Source organism: Marmota marmota, unplaced genomic scaffold (genome assembly GCF_001458135.2).
Source record: "Marmota marmota marmota unplaced genomic scaffold, marMar, whole genome shotgun sequence".
Taxonomy (NCBI): domain Eukaryota; kingdom Metazoa; phylum Chordata; class Mammalia; order Rodentia; family Sciuridae; genus Marmota; species Marmota marmota.
Window position 1 is genome coordinate 65,300,134 of NW_026000026.1, and position 21,828 is coordinate 65,321,961.

Sequence of the window (21,828 nt, forward strand, 5' to 3'; positions counted from 1 at the left end):
GCGAGGGGGGTACGGGGGACTGAACCCAGATGCGGCTCAACACTAAGCCACATCCCAGTGCCCCGCCCCCCTTTTTTTATTTTGAGAGAGGGTCTCGCTGAGTTGCTTAGAGTAGGTAATACAATCCTATAGGACTACTGCAGTATATATGCAGTCAGCTGTTGACTGAAATGTAATTAGGCAGCACATGGTTATATTTTGTTTAGTTTGATTTCACCAAAACTGCATATTAGATCAATGCTGATTGATTCAGTTAACCAAGTAATAGGGGAGGGTTTTGTTTGTTTTGTGTTTATTTTTAGATGGTATAGGGAATTGAACCCAAAGACACTTAACCACTCAGCTACATCCCCAGCCCTTTTTATTTTGAAACAGGGTCTCACTAAGTAGCAGAGGCTGACTTTGAACTAGAGATCCTCCTGCCCCAGCATCCGTAGAGATGCTGAAATTATAGGCATGTGCTACTACACCTGGCTGAAAGTTTTTAAATCAACACAAATAGCAATTTAATGTGGCTTTTCTTTTTCCCCCCTGAAAAGCCATTATTAAATCAATGGTATTTCTGCCATAGAAATTTAGTACATTTTATCTTTATAAAAAAAAATACTGGTTGATTGATTAAATTACTAATTACACACTACAAACTGGTAAATAAAACATAACAGTAATTTGGTAAGCTTAAAATTTACCTCCATATTAAATTGTTAATTGGTTACATATTCCTGACCAACTATACCTATCACCTAAAAGTATAACTTTTCTAACCTGTAATCAAATCAGGAATTACAATAGTAGCAAACCAAAATTAAAAGAAAAAAAAAAAAAGACCTTTCTCTACATAAATGATTTAAAAACAGAAGATGCAAGATGCAAAGGAACAACATACAGATACTACATACTAAATTTAAAAATCTGAAATAACATGAAAATACAATAAAGAATAATCTTAAAAGTTAGATTTAAATGATATCAAGTTAAAATCCAAAAATATACTTCTCTTAAATTTAGGAAATTATATTCATCTTAGGTTATATATTAATAAAGCACTATTTTTACCAGTTCATCAATAACCCCTTAAAAAAATTTTTTTTACTATTTTTAGTTGTAGTGTCACAATACCTTTTTATTTTATTTATTTATTTTTATGTGGTGCTGAGGATTGAACATAGTGCCTTACATGTGACACTCAAGGGTTCTATCACTGAGCTACAACCCCAGACCCCTCCTTAAAATTTTATTTGCTTGAAAATAAGAACAATTTATTATTTGGGCATACATACGTATGTAACAAAACAGGAAAAACTGATAAACAAATTCAGGATAGTGATTACTCTATCTGGTTGCCTCTTTTTACCTCTGAAGAGGTAACACATGATACCTGTGCATTCATCTACCTATATGCACAAGTAGATAAATGCTAAATATTCTAGTTAATGATTTTGATAGAAGGTTCTTGAGTAAATAGTAAATAATTTTTTTTACTTTTAAATAATTTTTAAATAAATTAAGTTTTATAATAAAATAAGATCAAATCTGGACCAATTCTGATAGTACATCAATAGTCAAAATTTATGACTAGTAAAATTCTATGCTTGTATTAGGATCCATTTTGAAAAAACAACCAACATTTACTTTAAAAGTTCATCTTTCACAAATGTTTCTTCTTAACATTGATATTAAAATATAAGCAAATGCATGACATATATATATATATATATATATATATATATATATATATATATATGTTTTTTTTTTTTTTAACAAATATTCAGATGAAAGGGAAGGTTGAAGGAAAGCCCTTAAATCATCAAAATCCAATCCAAAATCATTCTCCTCCCTAAATGACATATGTGACATCAGTTTCAACTTACAGTCCTTCAGAGACAGTTCAAAGCAAACATATTTAAAAAAAAAAAAATCAAAAGCAAAAAAAAAAGCCTAATTATAGTTAGATTACATTTGATAAATCTATAGTGATCATTTTTAATTCCCAAAAGCTTCAAAAATAGATATAGAATATTAATTTATGACATTTTATTCCAAATACATGTAAAAATTACAGCACATCTAACAATTCCTCAAAAAAGCGTCTAAGTCAAACTACTCTAAAATGAAAGTAGATGCAAAATATTCAATAACAACTTATAAGCACATTTTTAAAGTAAAACCAGAAATACCAGTAATTATAAGTATGTTCAATATATAATTCGAAAATTTTCCAACTTCAAAATATACCTAACAGTATACAAGTCAAATATCAACATAAAGACAATATGACAGTTTTTATATTTTAAATGTGTAAAGGAAGATTTAAGTTACCTAAAAGTATTTTTTAAAAATAGGGCTTCATGCAAAGTTGAATAGATAGACAAACTAGGTTAATAATCACTTTTAAAAGGCTAAAGCACTAGATTCTTTTAAATTTCTGACTGGAAAATAAGTTATTTCAAATAAATCCTACAATTTGAGGACAAAGTGACTGCAATTATTTGTGAACCTCAAAGAAATTCAGCAATATTTAAAATATCAAAAGTTAACATGGTAAAGTCAAAGCTTTACTTTGCAAATATAAAAGAAAAAAAAAAACCACAAATGTTTAGAAATGTACCCCAACTGTCAATTTATCTACAAACCATCAAGATAACATCTAATAAAAATATCAACCTTCTTCTGAACTTTAATCAAATACCTGTAAAGATGAAAGGACAGAGAAGAACCAGTGAAGAACCTCTGCCTTATAAAACTTCAATTTAAAAAAAAAAAACCACAAAATCATAAAAAACCTCTATGAATGTTTCTTTTCTTTCAACTGATTAGAAATGGCTTAAAAGAAAATATAATTAATTATATTTCATATTATATTAGGTACAAAGGACTAATTCAAATTTATTTGAAATTATTTAGTATTAGTAAGGTTACTGTAAAAAAAAATTTTTTTTTGAGAGAACTTAGTATGTTCCAAGTTTAGAATGCACTTTTAGAACCTAGTATGTTCCAAGTTTAGTATGCACTATAACTACACATACACAAATGATCTCACTAAAACTACCCTGAGATGCATGAGAAACTAAGAGTTTGATGACTTCTAAAGACTGTCTATACCATGTCAAAGTTATTTATTAGCACTATCTCTAAATATGTAGTGATAACAAAGTCAATATAAGTAAGCTTTAATATTTTATTCAACTGAGAAAGACTTCTATAACTTCTAGGTAATTAAAGTAAAAAATTTAAACACTCAATTGCCCAAGAACTAGGAAGTAAAAATCTTCTGTACTCCAGTTAAGCTTCCATTCTGACTTCTAATCCACTGTACATCAAAGACAATCAACTTGCCCTGACACATAAGGACTATTCCCTTCAGTGATTGGGCAGGTGTTGAGGGCCAGAATGAGAGCCTATTTTCCACAGCCCTTTACCTTGTTTGATCACTGGTTACTTTTGATCTGACACTGCCCTCTGTCTAGTAATGACTTCCCCCTCATAGACCCTACCTCACATCTGTCAGAAAGAATAAAGAGCATCAAACTGAGACCTGACACGCCTATGGGCCATGCGATGTGCTGCCAACAGAATGTTCCCTAGCTCCCACAATTTTCAATTCAGTTTCTTTTGTTCTGGTAGGTACAGGGTTAGGGTACCAATGACAGCAGAAAGGATTATGCAGCAACTGTGAAACCAAGCCTTCTTGAATGTGTATCTTTTATCCTTCTTCTTCATCTTCTTAAATGCTTCAAACTTCATGGTGGTTACTATGAAATACATATTCAACAAGTGCAATAGAAAGTTTGTTTAAATCCTTTTTCCAGGAGAAAACAAAGGATACAATGTATTGTAATTCAACTATAAAGCTTTAAGGAAAAAATTTCAAGCTATGGTGTGAGATTAGTAAAGGCCAGCTGTCAAACAGCATGTTAATAATAAATGAAACCACAGAAGTTTTGGAAGGACCAGTACTTAGTGGATATTGCCATTTACTGCCTAAAGATAAGATACCATCAATTTAATTGTTAAAAGACAGATTCTCACACTAATTTGGTGTGAGAACGAATTAGTATTAAAACTAAATTCTACTGGTCTTGTTTAAATAATGTAGTAAGTACATGTATGCTCTTTTTTAAGGCATTAATAACAAACTTGTTTTAAATTTTTTTATACTTGTCAATGGACCTCTTATTTACTTGTATGTGGTGCTGAGAACTGAACCCAGTGTCTCACACATGATAGGCAAGCACTTGGCTACTGAGCCACAACCCCAGCCCAATAATAATCATTTTTAAATGTTAAGAAATTAGAAAAATCATTTCAAATACCATTTTGGTATCATTTCACTCAAAATTTTTCAACTATCATTAAAAGATTTTATGAGTTCTTTAATATAAATACCAACCCTGCACACACACATACATATATATATATACACAATGAATGGATAGCTCATTAACAGGCATGCTATACAGGAATTTGCAGGAAGCAGGTTTCAAATCTTCTAAAATCACTTTATTTATTTATTTATTTTTAGAAAAAGGACTTTTCTCAAATTTTTAAAAGGTAGGATCAGAAGGAAATGCAAAATCAGTAAGATAATCATGCAAGTTTAATGTAATATAGTATTATAGTGCAAAAAAATGAAAACTAACCTTAGACGTGTATAAATATAAGAAGCTCAGAGGTGGAGAGTAAGCATTAAGGTGATTGATTAATAAGTTGATTCTAGTAACTGGAAGAAGTTTCTAGAAGATTCTACAATAGCTGGAGAAAGGTGTGTCCTTATGGAAAGAAAGGGGGAAGCTACCCCTATTAACATGTTATCACTCCAGACTGAAAATGATTTGCCACTCTGAAAGACCAAATGTAAAATATTTCCTATTATTATACTGAACAGAAATTGACAAAATTGTATCCTTAAAAAAAAAAAAAAACTGTTCTTGACTCAAATCTAAAAACATTATAATACAAAACACATTAGAAAACTGATTATTTTAAATAGATTTGAACATGAAGTAAATGATTTCCATATACTTGGACTAATTTTATAAAAGAAAGCCATGTGTATATAGAAAAAGATATCACTTCAAAATGGGGAAAAAATGCAACTTAAAACAAGGATAAACAATATAGTTGGCAGAACCAATACTTGTCCAAGTTTTCTTTCCTCAAGTTGTCCAAGCATCACTTAATCCCTCAAAAAAATGAAGAATCATTATTTAACAAAATATCTTCTCTTGGGGTCTTTCTTTCCTCAATTTTGATTCTATAAAACTGTTAGATCATATTAAGCAAAAATATGCAATAAAATTTAAAATTAAATAATAAAATTTAAAACCCAAATTTTACATAAAGTATTTTTTAAAAAACAGTACAATTTCTTCATGGTATATTTACTCTCAAGATAGCAATGTCAATGTACTGAACTAAATTTAATGTTGATCTGCTTTGTATGTTTCACAGGTACCAAGCAATGAAAATATGTATCAAACTTATATGTAATTCATTTCTTTCTAATTGCCATGATAAAGGCAAGTTCTTCTAAACAAACTCAGCCTCATCTTTATAAGAATCCGTAACTAAAGTATGACTTACCAGTCTTGAGAGATTTTTGTTGGAGTTGTGTAAAAAGGAGGAAAATACATTGGTAGGACAAGAAACCAAATATCCTCAATGGGATATAAGCCAAGAAATGAAAATATATAATACACAATTTGCAATAAAAACAATTTAAAGCCAGGAGCCTCAACATTTACTTTTTCAATTAATTTTTTTATTTGTTCTTTTTAGATATACATGACAGTTTAATGTATTTTGACATATTATTCATACATGGAATATAACATTCTAATTATGATCCCATTATTATGATTGAACATGATGTGGAGTTACACTGGTCATGTATTCATATATAAACATAGGAAAGTTATATCTGATTCATTATATAACATTTACTTTAAGAAACCATTTTCTAAAAACTTGGAAAGGACAGATTTACTTAGGATTATACTTTTTTAAACTATCAGTGCCATTCTTTTGCTTTGAACACTAATGAACAATCATTTGACTTCACTATAGAATGAAGTATACTTCACCAATTCAGTAAAACGAAATCTTATATCCTAAAGCTATACTTTTATGTAAATATTAAAGCACTCATATTTAAGTTTAATGATATGTGCCCCACTTAAAATGTGATTTTGAAATAAATTAGCTTTCTTCCTTGTCTCAGGAATTTCTCCAGAACTAAATAAGAAAAACATCAGTATTAAATGTTCATCTTCATTAAGTCTTTTCAGAAAATTTTTTTGTTTTTTTAAATATATATTTTTAGGGGCTGGGGATGTGGCTCAAGCGGTAACACACTCGCCGGGCATGCACGGAGCACTGGGTTCAATCCTCATCACCACATGAAAATAAAGATATTCTGTCCACCGAAAACTGAAAAATAAATATTAAAAATTCTCTCTCTCATATATATATATATATATATATATATATATATATATATATAANATATATATATATATATATATATATATATATATATATATAATATATAACTAAATATATATATTTAGTTGTCAGTGAACCTTTATTTTTATTTATTTGTTTATATATAGTGCTAAGAATCAAACCACAGTGCCTCACACATGCTGGGCAAGTGCTCCACCTCTGAGCCACAACCCCATCCCCCTAGAAAAATTACATTTCTAAGTAGTCCTACATCAATCCACTTAGTCAAAACACTTGAATATGTTCTCAGTTACTACATACAGGTTAAAATAAAAATAAAAATCTCATCCCCATTTTTATGAAGTACATTGGGCGACATGACTAAACTGAGACCCTCAAATCTACAACTAATTATCAAGAAGGGGGGATAGTAGAGGATAGGAAAGATAGCAGAATACAACAGTCACTAGTATGGCAATATGTAAAAACGTGGATGTGTAACCGATGTGATTCTGCAATCTGTATACGGGGTAAAAATGGGAGTTCATAACTCACTTGAATCAAATGTATGAAATATGATATGTCAAGAGCTTTGTAATGTTTTGAACAACCAATAAAAAATAAAATAAAATAAAATAAATTCACAAAAAAAGAATTAATTAAATACAGGAAGCTGATAAAATATGGAAAAGTAAAACATGGTAAATTTTTCAATGAATATTTAAGAAAAAACAATATATAACTGAGCTTGAAGACAATAAATGCATAATAAATGAAGGCAAAATGATAAAAAGAAACATAGAATACATGTACAAGAAAATGATGACATGGAGAATAGTAACTAAAGAAATCTTTCAAATAAGCACTATAGATTTTGGAAATGATGAAAATAGTGTTTTAGCAACTGCATTCCTGGGTTGTGAATATAAAAATAAAAGAAAGTTAACATTTAGAAATATTTAGGTCAAGGTTGAATTCAGTTGTGTATACAATATATCTTTATCTTACATATTGTTTTCCATTAAGCTCTTCAATTATCATAAGCTTAAAACAACTGTAATTGATAGAATACATACTACACAATGGAATTAATTATGATGAAAAAATTTTGTTAACCTATTAATGAAAGGAGTTTATGTGTGGGTATATATATGTATATGTATACACACACACATACATAGAAAATTATATCCTGCAACAACTTAAAATGTATGAAATATCAAAAACTACAAAATTGTTTTCAAATAGTTAAATATTAACTATCTTATAAGAAAATGAAAAGCTAGCAAATCATGAGGCAAATAATTTTATAATATCCAGGCATTTACAACACTAATAAACATATTTTCTATATTCTCAAAGACGCTGAGTAAAGGGAAAATAAAAGATGAATAATCACCCAATTACAGTTCAGTTAGGGAAGTCATACTTATAACTGTTTTCTTTTGATTACAGATTCTTAATATAGTTATTTATATATCTTATTAAAATAAATTATAAACACCTAGATTTTACACTCAAACCCAATTCAAAGTGTGGTAACAGGCACTACAAATTTTTATCCCCAAACTCTACTGAAATAACCTGACTACTTCTATCATACTTTGGAAACCAAAAATAAATTATGCATCTACTAAAGAAAAGTATAATATTGATCTCTTCTACAACTAAGATATAGCTATACAAGATAAAATACAATAGGACTAGGGCTTAAAAAAAAAAGATCAAAATGCTACAGACTTTGTCTGGCTTTTCTAAACTTCTCAGCTACTAAAATTGAGAAGGTATAGGAAAAGGACAGAATTTTCCCCCATAATCTCATGACTATTAATCCTTTTACTGACCATAAGGCAAGTCACACTCAGACCTTTAACAAGAATTTCATGAAACATAGCAAAGGAAAACAGCCTGCAAAATATCAGTAGGCAAAATCTGTAACACTGATAGGAACAGTACTTAATACAAAGATTTAGATAAGAACACAAAATGTATAGATTTGGGCTGAAGAAAGAATCTCCTTTGAAAGCCTAAGTGGCACAGATATTTCACAATAATGATGGAAAAGATGCACCCTATGCCTCAGAAGCCAGATCCAACTCTATTTTGTAAACCATATTCAGAAAGGCAAATCATTAAAGAAAAGGAATAAGAAGAAAGGGGCGGGACTAATTCTCCAATTCTTCCCTTAAGCCTAATCACTAAAATAATAAATGGAATTAAGTCTTGGATAACATAAAAACCCAGCATCTCATTACTGTAGATAAAGAAAAGCATTACCCAAAACTTCTCCTTCATCCAACTAATATTACCTCCATTGTTGACATGTTAGAAAGGAAGTTGAGGAATATGCACTCATGACAGGATTAATGTACTCCCAAGCATCCCATTGACATCTAACCTTATAAAATTTCTATTTGCTAAGCCTAATGACTCAACTTTTTACCCCATCCACTATCCCCTACTGTTAGCATTTGAACACCAAGTCTGAGATAGCACTTTCACGCTTTTTCTTAGAGATAATGTGATTTGTTCAAATCTTCTGATTTTTAAAAAATATACAAATATCCTAAAAAAAAGGTAAACAAAAATTACACAAATAACAGGACTTAAACTATAGAATATACACAAGTGGAGGAATTAAAACCTGAGGAATAGCCAGGCACAGTGGTACATGCCTGTAATCCCAGTAACTCAGGAGGATGAGGGAGGAAGATCACAGTCCAAAGTCAGCCTCAGCAACTTCAGAAGGCCCTGCCTCAAAATAAAAATAAAAAGAGCTGGAGATGTAGCTCAGTGGTTAAGTGTACCTGGGTTGAATCCCTGGCCCCCAAAATCAGCATCATCATCATCATCATCATTACTGGGGGGATAGATATAAACAAAGATCACTAAATACTTCCTGCCCTCAGAAAGCTCCTCTACACCATAATTTCAATTAACTAAATTTTAAAAACAAAACAAGTAATTAAGTAAGGATATAAGTAAGTAAACAATACTGAAATACTATTTGGAGTTTCCTATTTTGACAATAATAAATTCTGCATTATCCACATTGGGGTATATGTATCAGAGGTTTTAATACTAAGATAATTTCCTCCTGAGATCCTGTTTGCATTTGAATATCTTCTATCATTAGTTGATGAGTCCCTGGAGTTTGTGAACTAATTTTATAATTACTAAACTAATATAATTAAGCAAGTAAATCTGCAGAGTATAAAAAAATTAATGTATTCCAAAGAAAAGTTATTTGGATAATATCCAATCACAGCCTGCCCTCCATACAACAGTGGCACACAGAAGAAAAATACACACATACACACATATATGCACATATTCATTCTTTATTGTATTCTATGTCATTTAAATGATAGAATACATTCATTTATATCCATGTCAAATTAACTGATAAAGTTAGGCTTAAATGAAAGATATTAAAAAGAGAATTACAGGGTAACATCAAACAAAAACTTAAAATGAGTAAAAATGTTTATTCTTAGACCGAATTTATTCTGTGTATAAAATAAGTGGTATTTTTAATTAAACTGAATCTTTCAAATACTATTTTAACAAAATAAAACCAATTTTATTAACAGTAATAATATACAAATCAACATAATTCTGACCAAAATAGAAATTGTATCCTAGTAGATCAGAATCACATAATAAAGACAACTATCACTCAAAATATTCCTTTTGTAACTAATAACTTTGGCTAAATAAAATTGATAATCAAAAAATGGTATCATTAATATGGTAACAAATCAAAGAAAATTTACTTTCTTGGAAAATCAAAAAACTCTTGACTCTCCACCTTTAAACTATTTTAAACCTTTACTCGTATACTCAAACAAATATTTTTTTTAATATTCATTTTTTAGGTGTAGTTGGACACAATGCCTTTTTTTATTTATTTATTTTTATGTGGTGCTGAGGATCGAACCCAGGGCCTCACATATGTTAGGCAAGCACTCTACCACTGAGCTACAACCCTAGCCCCATCAAACACATCTTTTTAAAGTGTGTTCCCAAAATATTTGAAGAAATCTATTTTTAAATCATGTGCAATTCAATAGTAACTCATGTCACTAAAAAACATTTATTTAATATCTACTTATTTTATGTCATTACCGGGGGGATGGATATAAATAAAGATAACTAGATACTTCCTGTCCTAAGTGGACAATCCATCATTAAGAAACACCTCTCCAACATAATTTCAATTGTTAAGAAAGAGCAATTTAGCATGATTTAGTAAAAATTTGAAAATGTACACATCTTAGCATTTGTACATATATACCTAGAGAAATGCTTGGACATAAACACAGAAAACATACACAGGATTTTATTGCAACACTGCCTAGGATAGTAAAACAACAGATGCAATATAAGTCTCCTTCACTAAGAAACAGATTAACAGAAGATACATATCTATTATAGAACAACAGAATTGGCCAAATTATATTGTTATATTATGTGCATGTATGAATATGTAACAATAAATCCCATCATTACCCACAACCATAAGGTACCAATTAAAAATGTGGAAAAAGAGAATAAATTATATATTCATTGTAGCTAGATCTCAAAAACAAAATTAAAAGCACAATGTATAGATTGATACATACTTTGCAAGAGCAAACACTTACCCATATGACACCAGATATAAACTATGTGTGACCACAAATAAAACAATACCACATATTGTTCCTGGTTATTCATATGTATGTTAAAATATTTTTTAAAGAATTTTAGATCATCATTATAGTCACCTTTGGAAGGAACAATGAGATGACAACAAAGAAAGACAACTAAAAGTTTGTTTTATTAATTTAATACTTTAATACGTAGCAGCAAATTTAACAAAATGTTAATAATTTCTGAGTGAAGGGCATATGGATTTACTACTTTTAGTATTGTATATTTTTAATTTATCAATATTTTTTAAAAATACAAGACACAAAATCTGATCACATTTCACATTTGCTGAAATCCTATGCTATAATCATTATTACCTAGAGACTTCAAAATTTCTTAGCATATAAGTCAAGAAACTTAACACTTGGCCCCAGTGTTTCTTTCCAGACCACAATATAAACACTAATCCCACATGTAAACCCAATGTCACTGTAATATCTACCATTTATTAAATATGTCACATATTTTCCTAATGCCTATCTTTGTTGATGTTGTTTCCCACAATTCCAACTGTCTTTCCCTTAAGAAAAGATTTGCTTACATAATCATTATATCACCATACATCATTCAAGATCCTGTTTAAATTTCACCTACTATTTATAGAATTTTCTGATTCCTTCCCATCCTTCAAATATAACTTTGTTTTTGTTGTTGTTGTTGTTGTTGTTGTTTCAATTATTGTTCCCATATCACTTATCACTAGCCAGGATTTGTTCTTTCAGTACAATTTTTCTGTAGGTCTCTCACCATGCCTGGTACACAGTAGGTGTTCAAATGTTAACTGAGCTGAATGAACATAACAAGTGTTAAGGAACAGAGAGATCATGAACTCATTAAAATTTTTATTAAACTGTTGAACAGCCTGGCTCAGTGGTACATGTCTGTAAACCCAGTGGCTCAGAAGGCTGAAGCAGGAGGATCACATTCAAAGCCAACCTCAGCAAATTAGTTAGGCCCTGAGCAACTTAGTGAGACCTTGTCTCAAAATTAAAAAAATAAAAGGGCCTGGGAACATGGTTCAGTGATGAAGCACCCCTGGGTTCAATCCCTCGTACCAAAAACAACAACAAAAAAATCTGCTAGACAAAATTGAAATGAAATTTACATCTAAATGTCACAATATAAAATACTATGTTTGCAGAATAGCAAAACATAAAAAGAATGCAATTCTACAATAAAAGTGAATTATGTTCATAATTGTACAGGATTAAGATCAACATTAAAAACACTATCCTGAAGACAGCTTCCCTCTTTGATAATTTAACCAAGTTCTTAGAAAGATTATTAATGTGTCTACTTAGAGTTGAAGCTTCCCCTGAAATATATTATCCTCCTAGCAAAAACAATTTTCTACTTTTGCTAATATTAACTTCAACCTTTGATGTCTAAGAGTACCTATCCCTAAGTGTGTTAGAGGCAAATAATATCTATTGGAAATTGTTGCTTGGTTCAAACCTATGTGGATTAGTACCATCTATGAAGTATACATGCAATCAAAATAGTTAGAAAAAAAAGATTTGGGAATCTTAATAGATTTGAGTTAGAATCTTGACTTTGGCACTTGTTTGCTATTAACCTCTTTGGGCCTCAATTTCTTTATATGGGACAAAAACAATACATTATATAGTGGTTGTGAAGAGTAATCATATAAAGTAGCATAGTACTAGTACTTGAAACCCAAAAGAAGGTAACTACTATGAAGTATTTTAAAATATCAACAAATGAGAGCAAAATCCTGAAATGTAGTTGTTATGTCTTAATGTTTCTGTCTCCTACCCCAAATTCATATTTTGAAATTCTAAACCTCAAGATAATAGAATTAGAAGTGGGGAGCCTCTCTGAGGTGACTAGATCATAAGGGTTGAGCCTTAATTAATAGGATTCATGAATTTACAAAAAAGTGGGCCCTTCCACCATGTGACAACACAGAAAAAAAGCACCTATGAATGGATAAGTGGGCTCTCATCAAACTTCAAATCTGCCAGCACAGTGATCTTGGACATCCCAGCCTCCAAAACTGTAAAAAATTTAATTTCTGTTGTTTATAAATTACCTAGTCTATAATATTTCGATAGAGCAGTCCAAAGAGACTAACACAGTGGTATATGATAATAAGATGAAGTTCACTACCTTTCAGTTAGTTCTTTAGAATAGTACAATTAAATATAACTGTTCACTGGAAACTACTATTCTGGATTTAAGTAAATGTTCCATTATTAAGAGGGAAAAGAAAAAAAAAACACATTAAAGGCAAGTATTTACCATAGTAGATTTTAAAGGCTGAAGTCAATATTTATTAGAAACAGAATTTCTTACAAATGTGAAATATTTATGTCAGGTATTACACATAAAATCACTCACAAGGAGGGCTTGAGAAACAAAATACAGGAGTATACGAGGAGAACTGGGAGTGAGGAAAACCAATCTCCTGAATATATTAACCCTAATTTATAAAAACACTGAATATATTATCTCTGTGTTGAAGAGTCTGGAAATGTAAGTTTCATAAAATGCCATTTAAATGTTTATCTTATATATTAACCTAGTTGATAACCAACATGGACATCTGTCTACCTAATTACCACAATAGCCTCAAATCAGCAACAGCAAAATGAATTATACTATCAGTGGTGTTAAACATTTGATATTATACTTCTTAATCTCAGTCTGAACCTCAAAAGAAAATGTTTGAAGTAGTATTACATCCTTTCTGAAAAGAAGGAAATGAAAGCAAAAATTAGGATAGCTCAATCAAGTCAATTGGTTAAAAATAGCAGGATTCAGGTTTCAATTGGTTCACAGGGATTCAAAAATGTCATTTACCTCTATCTCCTCTTAAAATGTTTCCAAGCTAGAGGAAGAAATCCTGGAGGGGTAAATTTAGATTCTACTACCTCATCCATGTAAGCCTCCAAAAACAACATCATTACAGCAGCACCTAAGATCTCTAAGTATCATAAAATCATAACACTAGTCAAATATCAATCAGAAGATTGAAAAATATAAGACCAAATTAACTTTCAGCAGTCAAGTTTTAAACAGGATATCTTTATCATTTTCCTAAAACTTTCTAAAATCTATTCATAATACATTACCATTTTCCTGATAATTGAGAAAACTGTATTAGTTCACAGCCTAACTCTTCAGAGTAGGTGTAAAAAAATAGACAAAATACATAATAACACAGATCTATATCAAATATCCTGCCTCAGAGTGACCACAGAAGTTATTTTTTAAATAAATCATAAAATCCCAGTACTTTAAAACATCAAGTTGTATAGCAAATGAGAGATAATCTATCTGACCTTATAATTTTACAACCAAATAAAAAGCCAGCCAAAGAACTTCTGTCTAAAAAAATACAGAAGCAGAATCTGATACAGGGAGAACAAAGAAGCAGAAAGAACATATATTCAAAGGTTTCTAGATCATCAATAACAATACAACTATTATGATTTGAATGTGTCCCCCAAAGTTCAGGTGTTAAAAATTTAATCATCAATGCAACATTATTGGGAGGTGGCTTTTAACAAGAGGTAATAAGTCCTTTGCCCTCATTAATGAACTAATGTCATTATCCTGAAAGTGGGTTTGTTATCAGAGTAGATTTGTTATAAAAGTCATTTGACCCCCCCCTCTCACTTGCTTTTACATGCTTCTTTTTCTTTCTTTCTTCCCAAAATTCCCTATTTACCTCTCTTCCTCCCTCTTTCCCTTGCTCTCCAGCCTTCTGTCACGGGATGACAGACACAACTCACCAGACAATACTATGCTCTTGAATTTCCTAGTCTCTGAACTATAAGACAAATAAATCTGTTCTTTATGAACTACCCAGTATCAGGTATTCTGTTACAGTAGCAGAAAATGCACTAAGACAATGCCGTATCTAATCTGACTTAAAAATATCTTTGTCACAAGTACTACACAGAAATGATATAAAAGCTATCATTAGAAAGGAGACACATGCATGCAACATGCTAGACTCTTTCCAATAGTTGAATTCCTTAAATCTGTTTCTAGACTCTACATGAGTTTAGAGCAAACACAAAATATACACGTGGGTGCAAGGCATTTGTAGCACTAAAAAATGAGAGGATTCTACATGTAAGTTCTCAAATCTGTGCTTCACCACAATTCATTTGCATCTTAAAATTTCAAATCATCTTCACTTTCCATGTGATAAAACTTCTCCCTCTGTTGAACACAGGAATCATTCCCATATTCTAAAGTTCATCGTATTTAATCAGGGCCACAAGTAAGAATATTCAAATATCTTGCTACTTCATAAAAAATGGCAAATTCATTCTGTAGCCTTCTAGACATAATATTTCAAATGACTTGAAAAGGAAATTTTCCCATTAAGAACACCTAAAGGACAAAAATTTAAAATGAAGCATAAACCATATAAGCATAAACTATATAAGCATTATATCTTCATAGTTACAGAAGGAAACAAAAGCTGTGTCACTGAAATACACAAAGACAATACTGCCATCTAAAGGCCAAGATATAATATGAAAAGATGTGGACTCAGTCAAAAACTGCCAAGATATGTAAAAACCAAACAACTTGTTAATTCAATTCAGCAAACTTTATACTTTACAAAAACTACTCTATGATTATTTTTAGACTTTTTTAAATTCAATTTACTAAGAGAATTAGCAAAACAATTTGGCTAATTATGAATACTTGTTAAAGCACAGGTCAGGTTCTAATGATATCCTTTCAGACACAGTGTTTTTTGTAAGTACCTCAATTACTTGCTAGTATAAAATATTCTTAAATGATAAATAATACGTATCAAAATGAAAACTGCCAAACTACTTTAAATTGTAGCTTTGCAAGTACTTTAAATATTTCTTTTTTTAAAATATGTTTTTAGTTGTATTTGGACACAATACCTTTATTTTATTTATTTTTATGTGGTGCTGAGGATCGAACCCAGTGCGTCACGCGTGTTAGGCGAGAACTGTACCGCTGAGCCACAACCACAGCCCAAATATTTCTCTTTATTTCATAAATTTTAAAAATAAAGAGTAAAGCTCCTATAAGGGTTTAGTTATCAATAACTAGTTACTAATAGAATTTAATTTATTCTAAACTTCCCTAAGAATCTAAAATGGGAAAAATTTTTATTGAATTTACCTTTCCTTAGGATTTTTCAAAATTACTTCAAATTTCCAATAAAAATGTTTAATGAATAAAACTAAATATAGAAATGATTTCTTTAGGATTTAACCATACATCATCTTTTTAATGCACCATAATATCAGGGGAAAATAAATGTGAAAATAAAGTAGAACCTTTAACCATACACATAAACAGCTGCTTTCGTTAAGAACCATTGGCTAAAAGTTTCTTTCAGGGCTTGGGTTGTCACTCAGGAGTACAGCGCTTGCCTAGCACATGTGGGACACCAAGTTTGATCCTCAGTACCACATAAAAGAAATAAATAATTAAAGTTATACTTTTAAAAAAGGTTTCTTACAACACCAATAAAGATATTACTCTGTGTTTAAACAACAAAAAAACAAATATTAGTCAAAATCAATAAATATCCTATTACTTAAGTTGGGATTACTATTCTTTAATTTCTCTTGAGTATAAAGTAGAAATGAACAGTTTAGTAATTTTAGTTATGGTATTATAAAAACTACTATATGTTTAATATCACATGGTTCAGAGTTCATACAAAGGAATTTGGAGATGTCATTTAATTCTCAAAACTACAACTCATCAAAAGACAAATATCACAGCACCAGTTACAAATAAGGTTTAAAGACCTTAAAGTTCTCCCAGGGTCATGATACAGGTGGATAAATAATCAAAAGTTCAAAATTCAGTCTCTGACCCATAAGACTTAATTCTCCTTACGAGTCATACAGCCTCAAATGATTACATTTATATTAAATGTAAGGAGGAGCATGAATTTTTTTACCTTTTTTTTTTTGTACCCGGGACTGAACTCTGCCACTGAGCCACATCCCCAGCCCTATTTTGTATTTTATTTAAAGACAGGGTCTCACCAAGTTGCTTAGCATCTTGCTTTTGCTAAGGCTGGCTTTGAACTCATAATCCTCCTGCCTCAGCCTCCTAAGCCACTGGGATTACAGGTGTGCGCCACCATACCCAGCTGTGAACTATTTTTACTACATATTGCCAGGGGAAAAAAATATTCTATATAGAAGAAAAAAAGCATTTATTTTCAGTTTATAAATGTTTCAAGTTTTCTAAAATCTTTAATAATAGTATTATCCCACTGAAGTGCTAATGCTTCAAGAAACCTTTCAAATTTAAGTTTATATATGAGATCTATTTATTAAATATCAGTTTTATAAACTGACTCAAAGGGACAAGAAAAAGACCTCTATATTTTTGAGATGCAATTTTTTTAAAGATTTTATAGATTTGCTATTTCAGTTTAACCTGCAAACATTTTCCATTAGACTATTTTTTTCTTTTCTTTTTTTTTTCATTAGACTATTTTTCAATGTTGAGAAGTCCTAAGTACCTCCCAGGTGACAATTTTTTTCGGTTAATTTGTACAATATACCTACTAAATTAAAATTAAATGGTTTGGAATGTTATTTGGACATAAAAAAAAGAAAGAAGCTATGATACAGGCTGCATGAGTAAATGTTGAAAATATCCACGTAAAATAAGCCAGATACAGAAGACCACATATTGTGTGATTCTATTTATATGAAATGTCTAGGCAAATTTATAAAAACAAAGTAGATTAGCAGTTGCCTGCTCTAGAGGAAGGTACTAATAGGCACAGTGTTCTTTTAAAGATAATGAAAATGTTCTACAATTAGTTAGTGATGACTACACAATTTTGTAAATAAAAAAAAACAATGAATTATATATTGTAAAACGGTAAATCTTGGAATAAATGAATTATGTCTCAATAAAATAAAATTGAATGACTTTAAATAAATACATTAAATGTGTCTGACTATATGTGTATGTTCTTAAAATATAAAATTTATGCAATTATCAATTTACTGAATCCCATTTTCACCATAGTAAGTAAAAAGTTCTATTTCACAAATGTACACTTTTCTAGGGATTAAAAAAAATCTCAACTCTCTAGAGTTATTATGATTCCTAGGGGAATCAAAAGGAACCACAACCACAGGCATATCTGGCCGATAAATTTTATATATTCCAATTTACCTGAGTTAGTTCACTCTCAGAATTTAGAAAAGACACATCATGTTAAGTATCTAATAAGTTAAATGACCAATTTATAAAAATTATCAGTTTGAGAGGATTTTACTTTTAATTATTTGCCTCTCAATTACCAAAAGAAAATACATATATAAAATTATAAATGAAGTTTAAAGAATTCAAATGTTAGAAACAAAATTGAAAACAGGTACTTACTAATTTGTTTTCCTGCATGTATATTCTTTGTAGTTTCAGACAGCCCTTAGCTATGACGATCATGCCTTCATCTGAGATCTTGTAACACTGGCCAAAATGAATATCTTTGAGTTCTCTGCATTTTGACCCCAGCTGTAAACAAAGAAATTTGGGTAAATGCTCATAAAATAATGAGGATAACATATTTCTAGTGGGACTTTCATATAATATTTGAATATAATCACACTATAATTAAAGGGTTATTTATAAATTACTTTTAAAACAAGAATGCAACCAATTGATAACTTTCAACAGGTGTAAAAAAAATTGTAAAAGTTTTTACCTTTTAACCTCGTTCCCTACTTCAACTACTTCACACTACATGTCAAACAAGGTACCTAGATTCCTTAACAGTTGAAATTCACATCTTTATTTCTCCTGAGTCTTATTAGTAGGGAGCAACATAAAGGTATAAAATTATGATGTTTCTGTAAAGTTGAATATTAAACAGCAATTAAAACTGGAGTAAGGGCTGGGGATGTGGCTCAAGCAGTAGCACGGTCGCCTGGCATGCGTGCGGCCCGGGGTTCGACTCTCAGCACCACATACAAAGATGTTGTATCTGCCGAAAACTAAAAAAAAATAAATAAAAATTCTCTCTCTCTTAAAAAAAAAAAAAAAAAAACTGGAATAAGCTTTTGATTGATTTTACATATGAGTTTTTAGAACATAATCCAATTTTACAAAGAAATGTTTTGTTTTTGTTTTGCAGTGCCAGGGATAGAGCCCAGGGAGGGCCTAATGCATGCTACAAACATTTCAAATGTATATTTACATGCTCATGCACATATACATAAGAAAAGAAACCAAAATGTATACAATGTATTAACCAAGGTTATTTTTTATTAGTGACTGGGGATTTTTTCCCTTTCTGCCTATGAATCTTCTCTAATTTTTTAAACTCACATTTTTCTAAGTAAAAAAAGCTTTAAAGTTCTATTTCAAGTAATGATATTAGAAGGATATGCAAGTTATTTTTCTAAGTGTGGTAAGACATACAAATGATGTTATCTACATTAGGCTATACTCTATCCAGTTATATATTCCTTTAGATATGTAAACTCCATGAAGCAGGATGGCTTGGGTTAAATAATATATCTCTAGTTTCCAATGTTTTACACTAACTCAATACTTAATATTTGTTGAATGTATGAAAATGTTGATCAGGGTTGTGCATATAAAGAAGCCTCTTTAATTTTTTTCTTCCCCAGTGATGGAGATGAAACTTGTATGCCAAGTAAGTGCTCAAACACTGAGCTAGAACCCCAGCCCAAGAAGCCTCTTTAAAAGGGACAAATATGAGCTGGGGTTGTGGCTCAGTGGTAGAGCTCTCGTCACGCATATGTGAGGCACTGGGTTCTCAACACCACATAAATAAATAAAATAAAGGTATTGTGTCCATCTACAACTAATTTTTTTTTTAAGGGACAAATACGGGAAACCATGATTGTGGACTTATATACCACTATTTCCTAGTTAATTGAGGAGTTCTAAACTGGGCCCATGGATAGAATTCGGTTTTCCAAAAAAGTGGACAATACATATTCTATTTCATACTATCCACTGACTTTATCTTTTCCTTCACCTAATATAAGCAAAACATCAAACAGATGGGCACAGTGGCACATGCCTATAACTCCAGTAACTCAGGAGGCTGAGGCAGTAAGATCACAAATTCAAGGCCAGCCTCAAAATAAAGAGAGAATCCGAGTGGGGAGCTCAATGGTAAAGTATCCCTGCGTTCAATCCCTAGTACCACAAAAATAAAAAATAAAATTTTTTAAAAGACAGTAATTTAGCTGCACTTGTGAATTTGTAAACTACAGAAATTAAAGATAATTTCATATAACACTGCTATTGCAGATACCAAGAAAAATCATTTTTCTTCATTATTATTTATCATGTTCATTATTAGATAAGCTATCTCGGCTCTTATTTAATTCATTAAAAGAAGCACACATATTTATAGAACAAATGTATAATGGTGTATGACGCAAACCAGAGAAAGCTGAATCCAAAGCCTGTACTAGGAAAAGCAGAAAATCAAATACACTATGGAACTTTTTTTTTTTTTAAGTTGCACATGGACACAATATCTTTATTTTATTTATTTACATATAGTGTTGAGGATCGAACCCAGTGCCTCATATGTGCCAGGCAAGTACTTTACCACTGAGCTACAACCCAAGTATCATGGAATTTTCAACAGGTTCACATATTTCTGGCAGTGAGAGTGAGACTGGAAATTTAAAATACCAGGATTCTTAAAAGTATGATTAAGTAATAAACCATCAGATCACCACCATCATTCTACAATGAAAAATACTAGAGTTCTCTGCAGGGAGTAAAATAAGGTTTTTAACTAGGGTGTGCATATATAGCTGAGAACAGAAATACATTGCTGAAAATGCAGGGACTGTGTGTATATTCATAATAGTAAAAATGGAGGAATTTAAAGAAATAATTCTAAATTAAAATTTCCAGAATGAAAGAATATGAACATCCAGATTGAAAGTTCCTCCACATCTCTAGCACAGATAAAGAAATAACAACTTAAATCCTAAGATTTTATAATTCTAGATTCTAGAGCCTTTCAGAGAAAAACAGACTTCACAGAAAGAATTTGGCTAAAAAAAAAAAAAAATACATCAAACTTCCCAACAACACTAAAAGTAAGCAAAAAAGGAATGCCACCAAATCTTGAAGGAAAATTCTTTATAATATAGAATTCTGTACTCATGATTCAGACCATGAATTAAGCCTGAAGGCTGAATTAGAGATATTTACTGACATAAGTTCTCAAAAGATTCATCTCCCGTATACTTTTTGTCATGATGCAATGTCTATGCTTTTAACAAAACATGAGATCACAGTAAAAGTTGACATGATATTTGGATAATAGGAGTTCTAATCCAATAACTAGATGAAAAAAACCTTAAGGATGCTAAGATGCTAAGATGAACACTAATGCAACAGCACCTACATATAAGAAGCCAAGACTAAAAACCTGCTATCTCAGACAAATCTGCTTTAAATAAGTAAATTTGATTAAGTATCAACAAGCAGAGAAAACTTTAAGCTCCATCAAGAATATAAAAATTAACTAAAGTTGCGGGGGGAAGGTTTATTAATTCCAAGGAAAACAAAATACTACAGGAAAAAAAAAAAGGTAGATACACAATTGTAAAATGTGAATATAGAATACTTTTTTTTTTTTTTTGAGTGTAAGAGAGAGAGAGAGTAATTTTAATTATTTATTTA

The 21,828-nt window shown here is 30.6% G+C and overlaps 1 protein-coding gene across 1 annotated transcript in view; it reads right to left on the minus strand.

Moving 5' to 3' along the window:
* Fbxl17 (F-box and leucine rich repeat protein 17) overlaps positions 1 to 21,828 on the minus strand; it is a 522,788-nt gene that overhangs the window by 458,595 nt on the left and 42,365 nt on the right. The window contains exon 4 of the mRNA XM_048811558.1: positions 18,529 to 18,660. Within this exon, the coding sequence (XP_048667515.1) occupies positions 18,529 to 18,660 (132 nt within the window). The remainder of the gene's footprint in view (positions 1 to 18,528; positions 18,661 to 21,828) is intronic.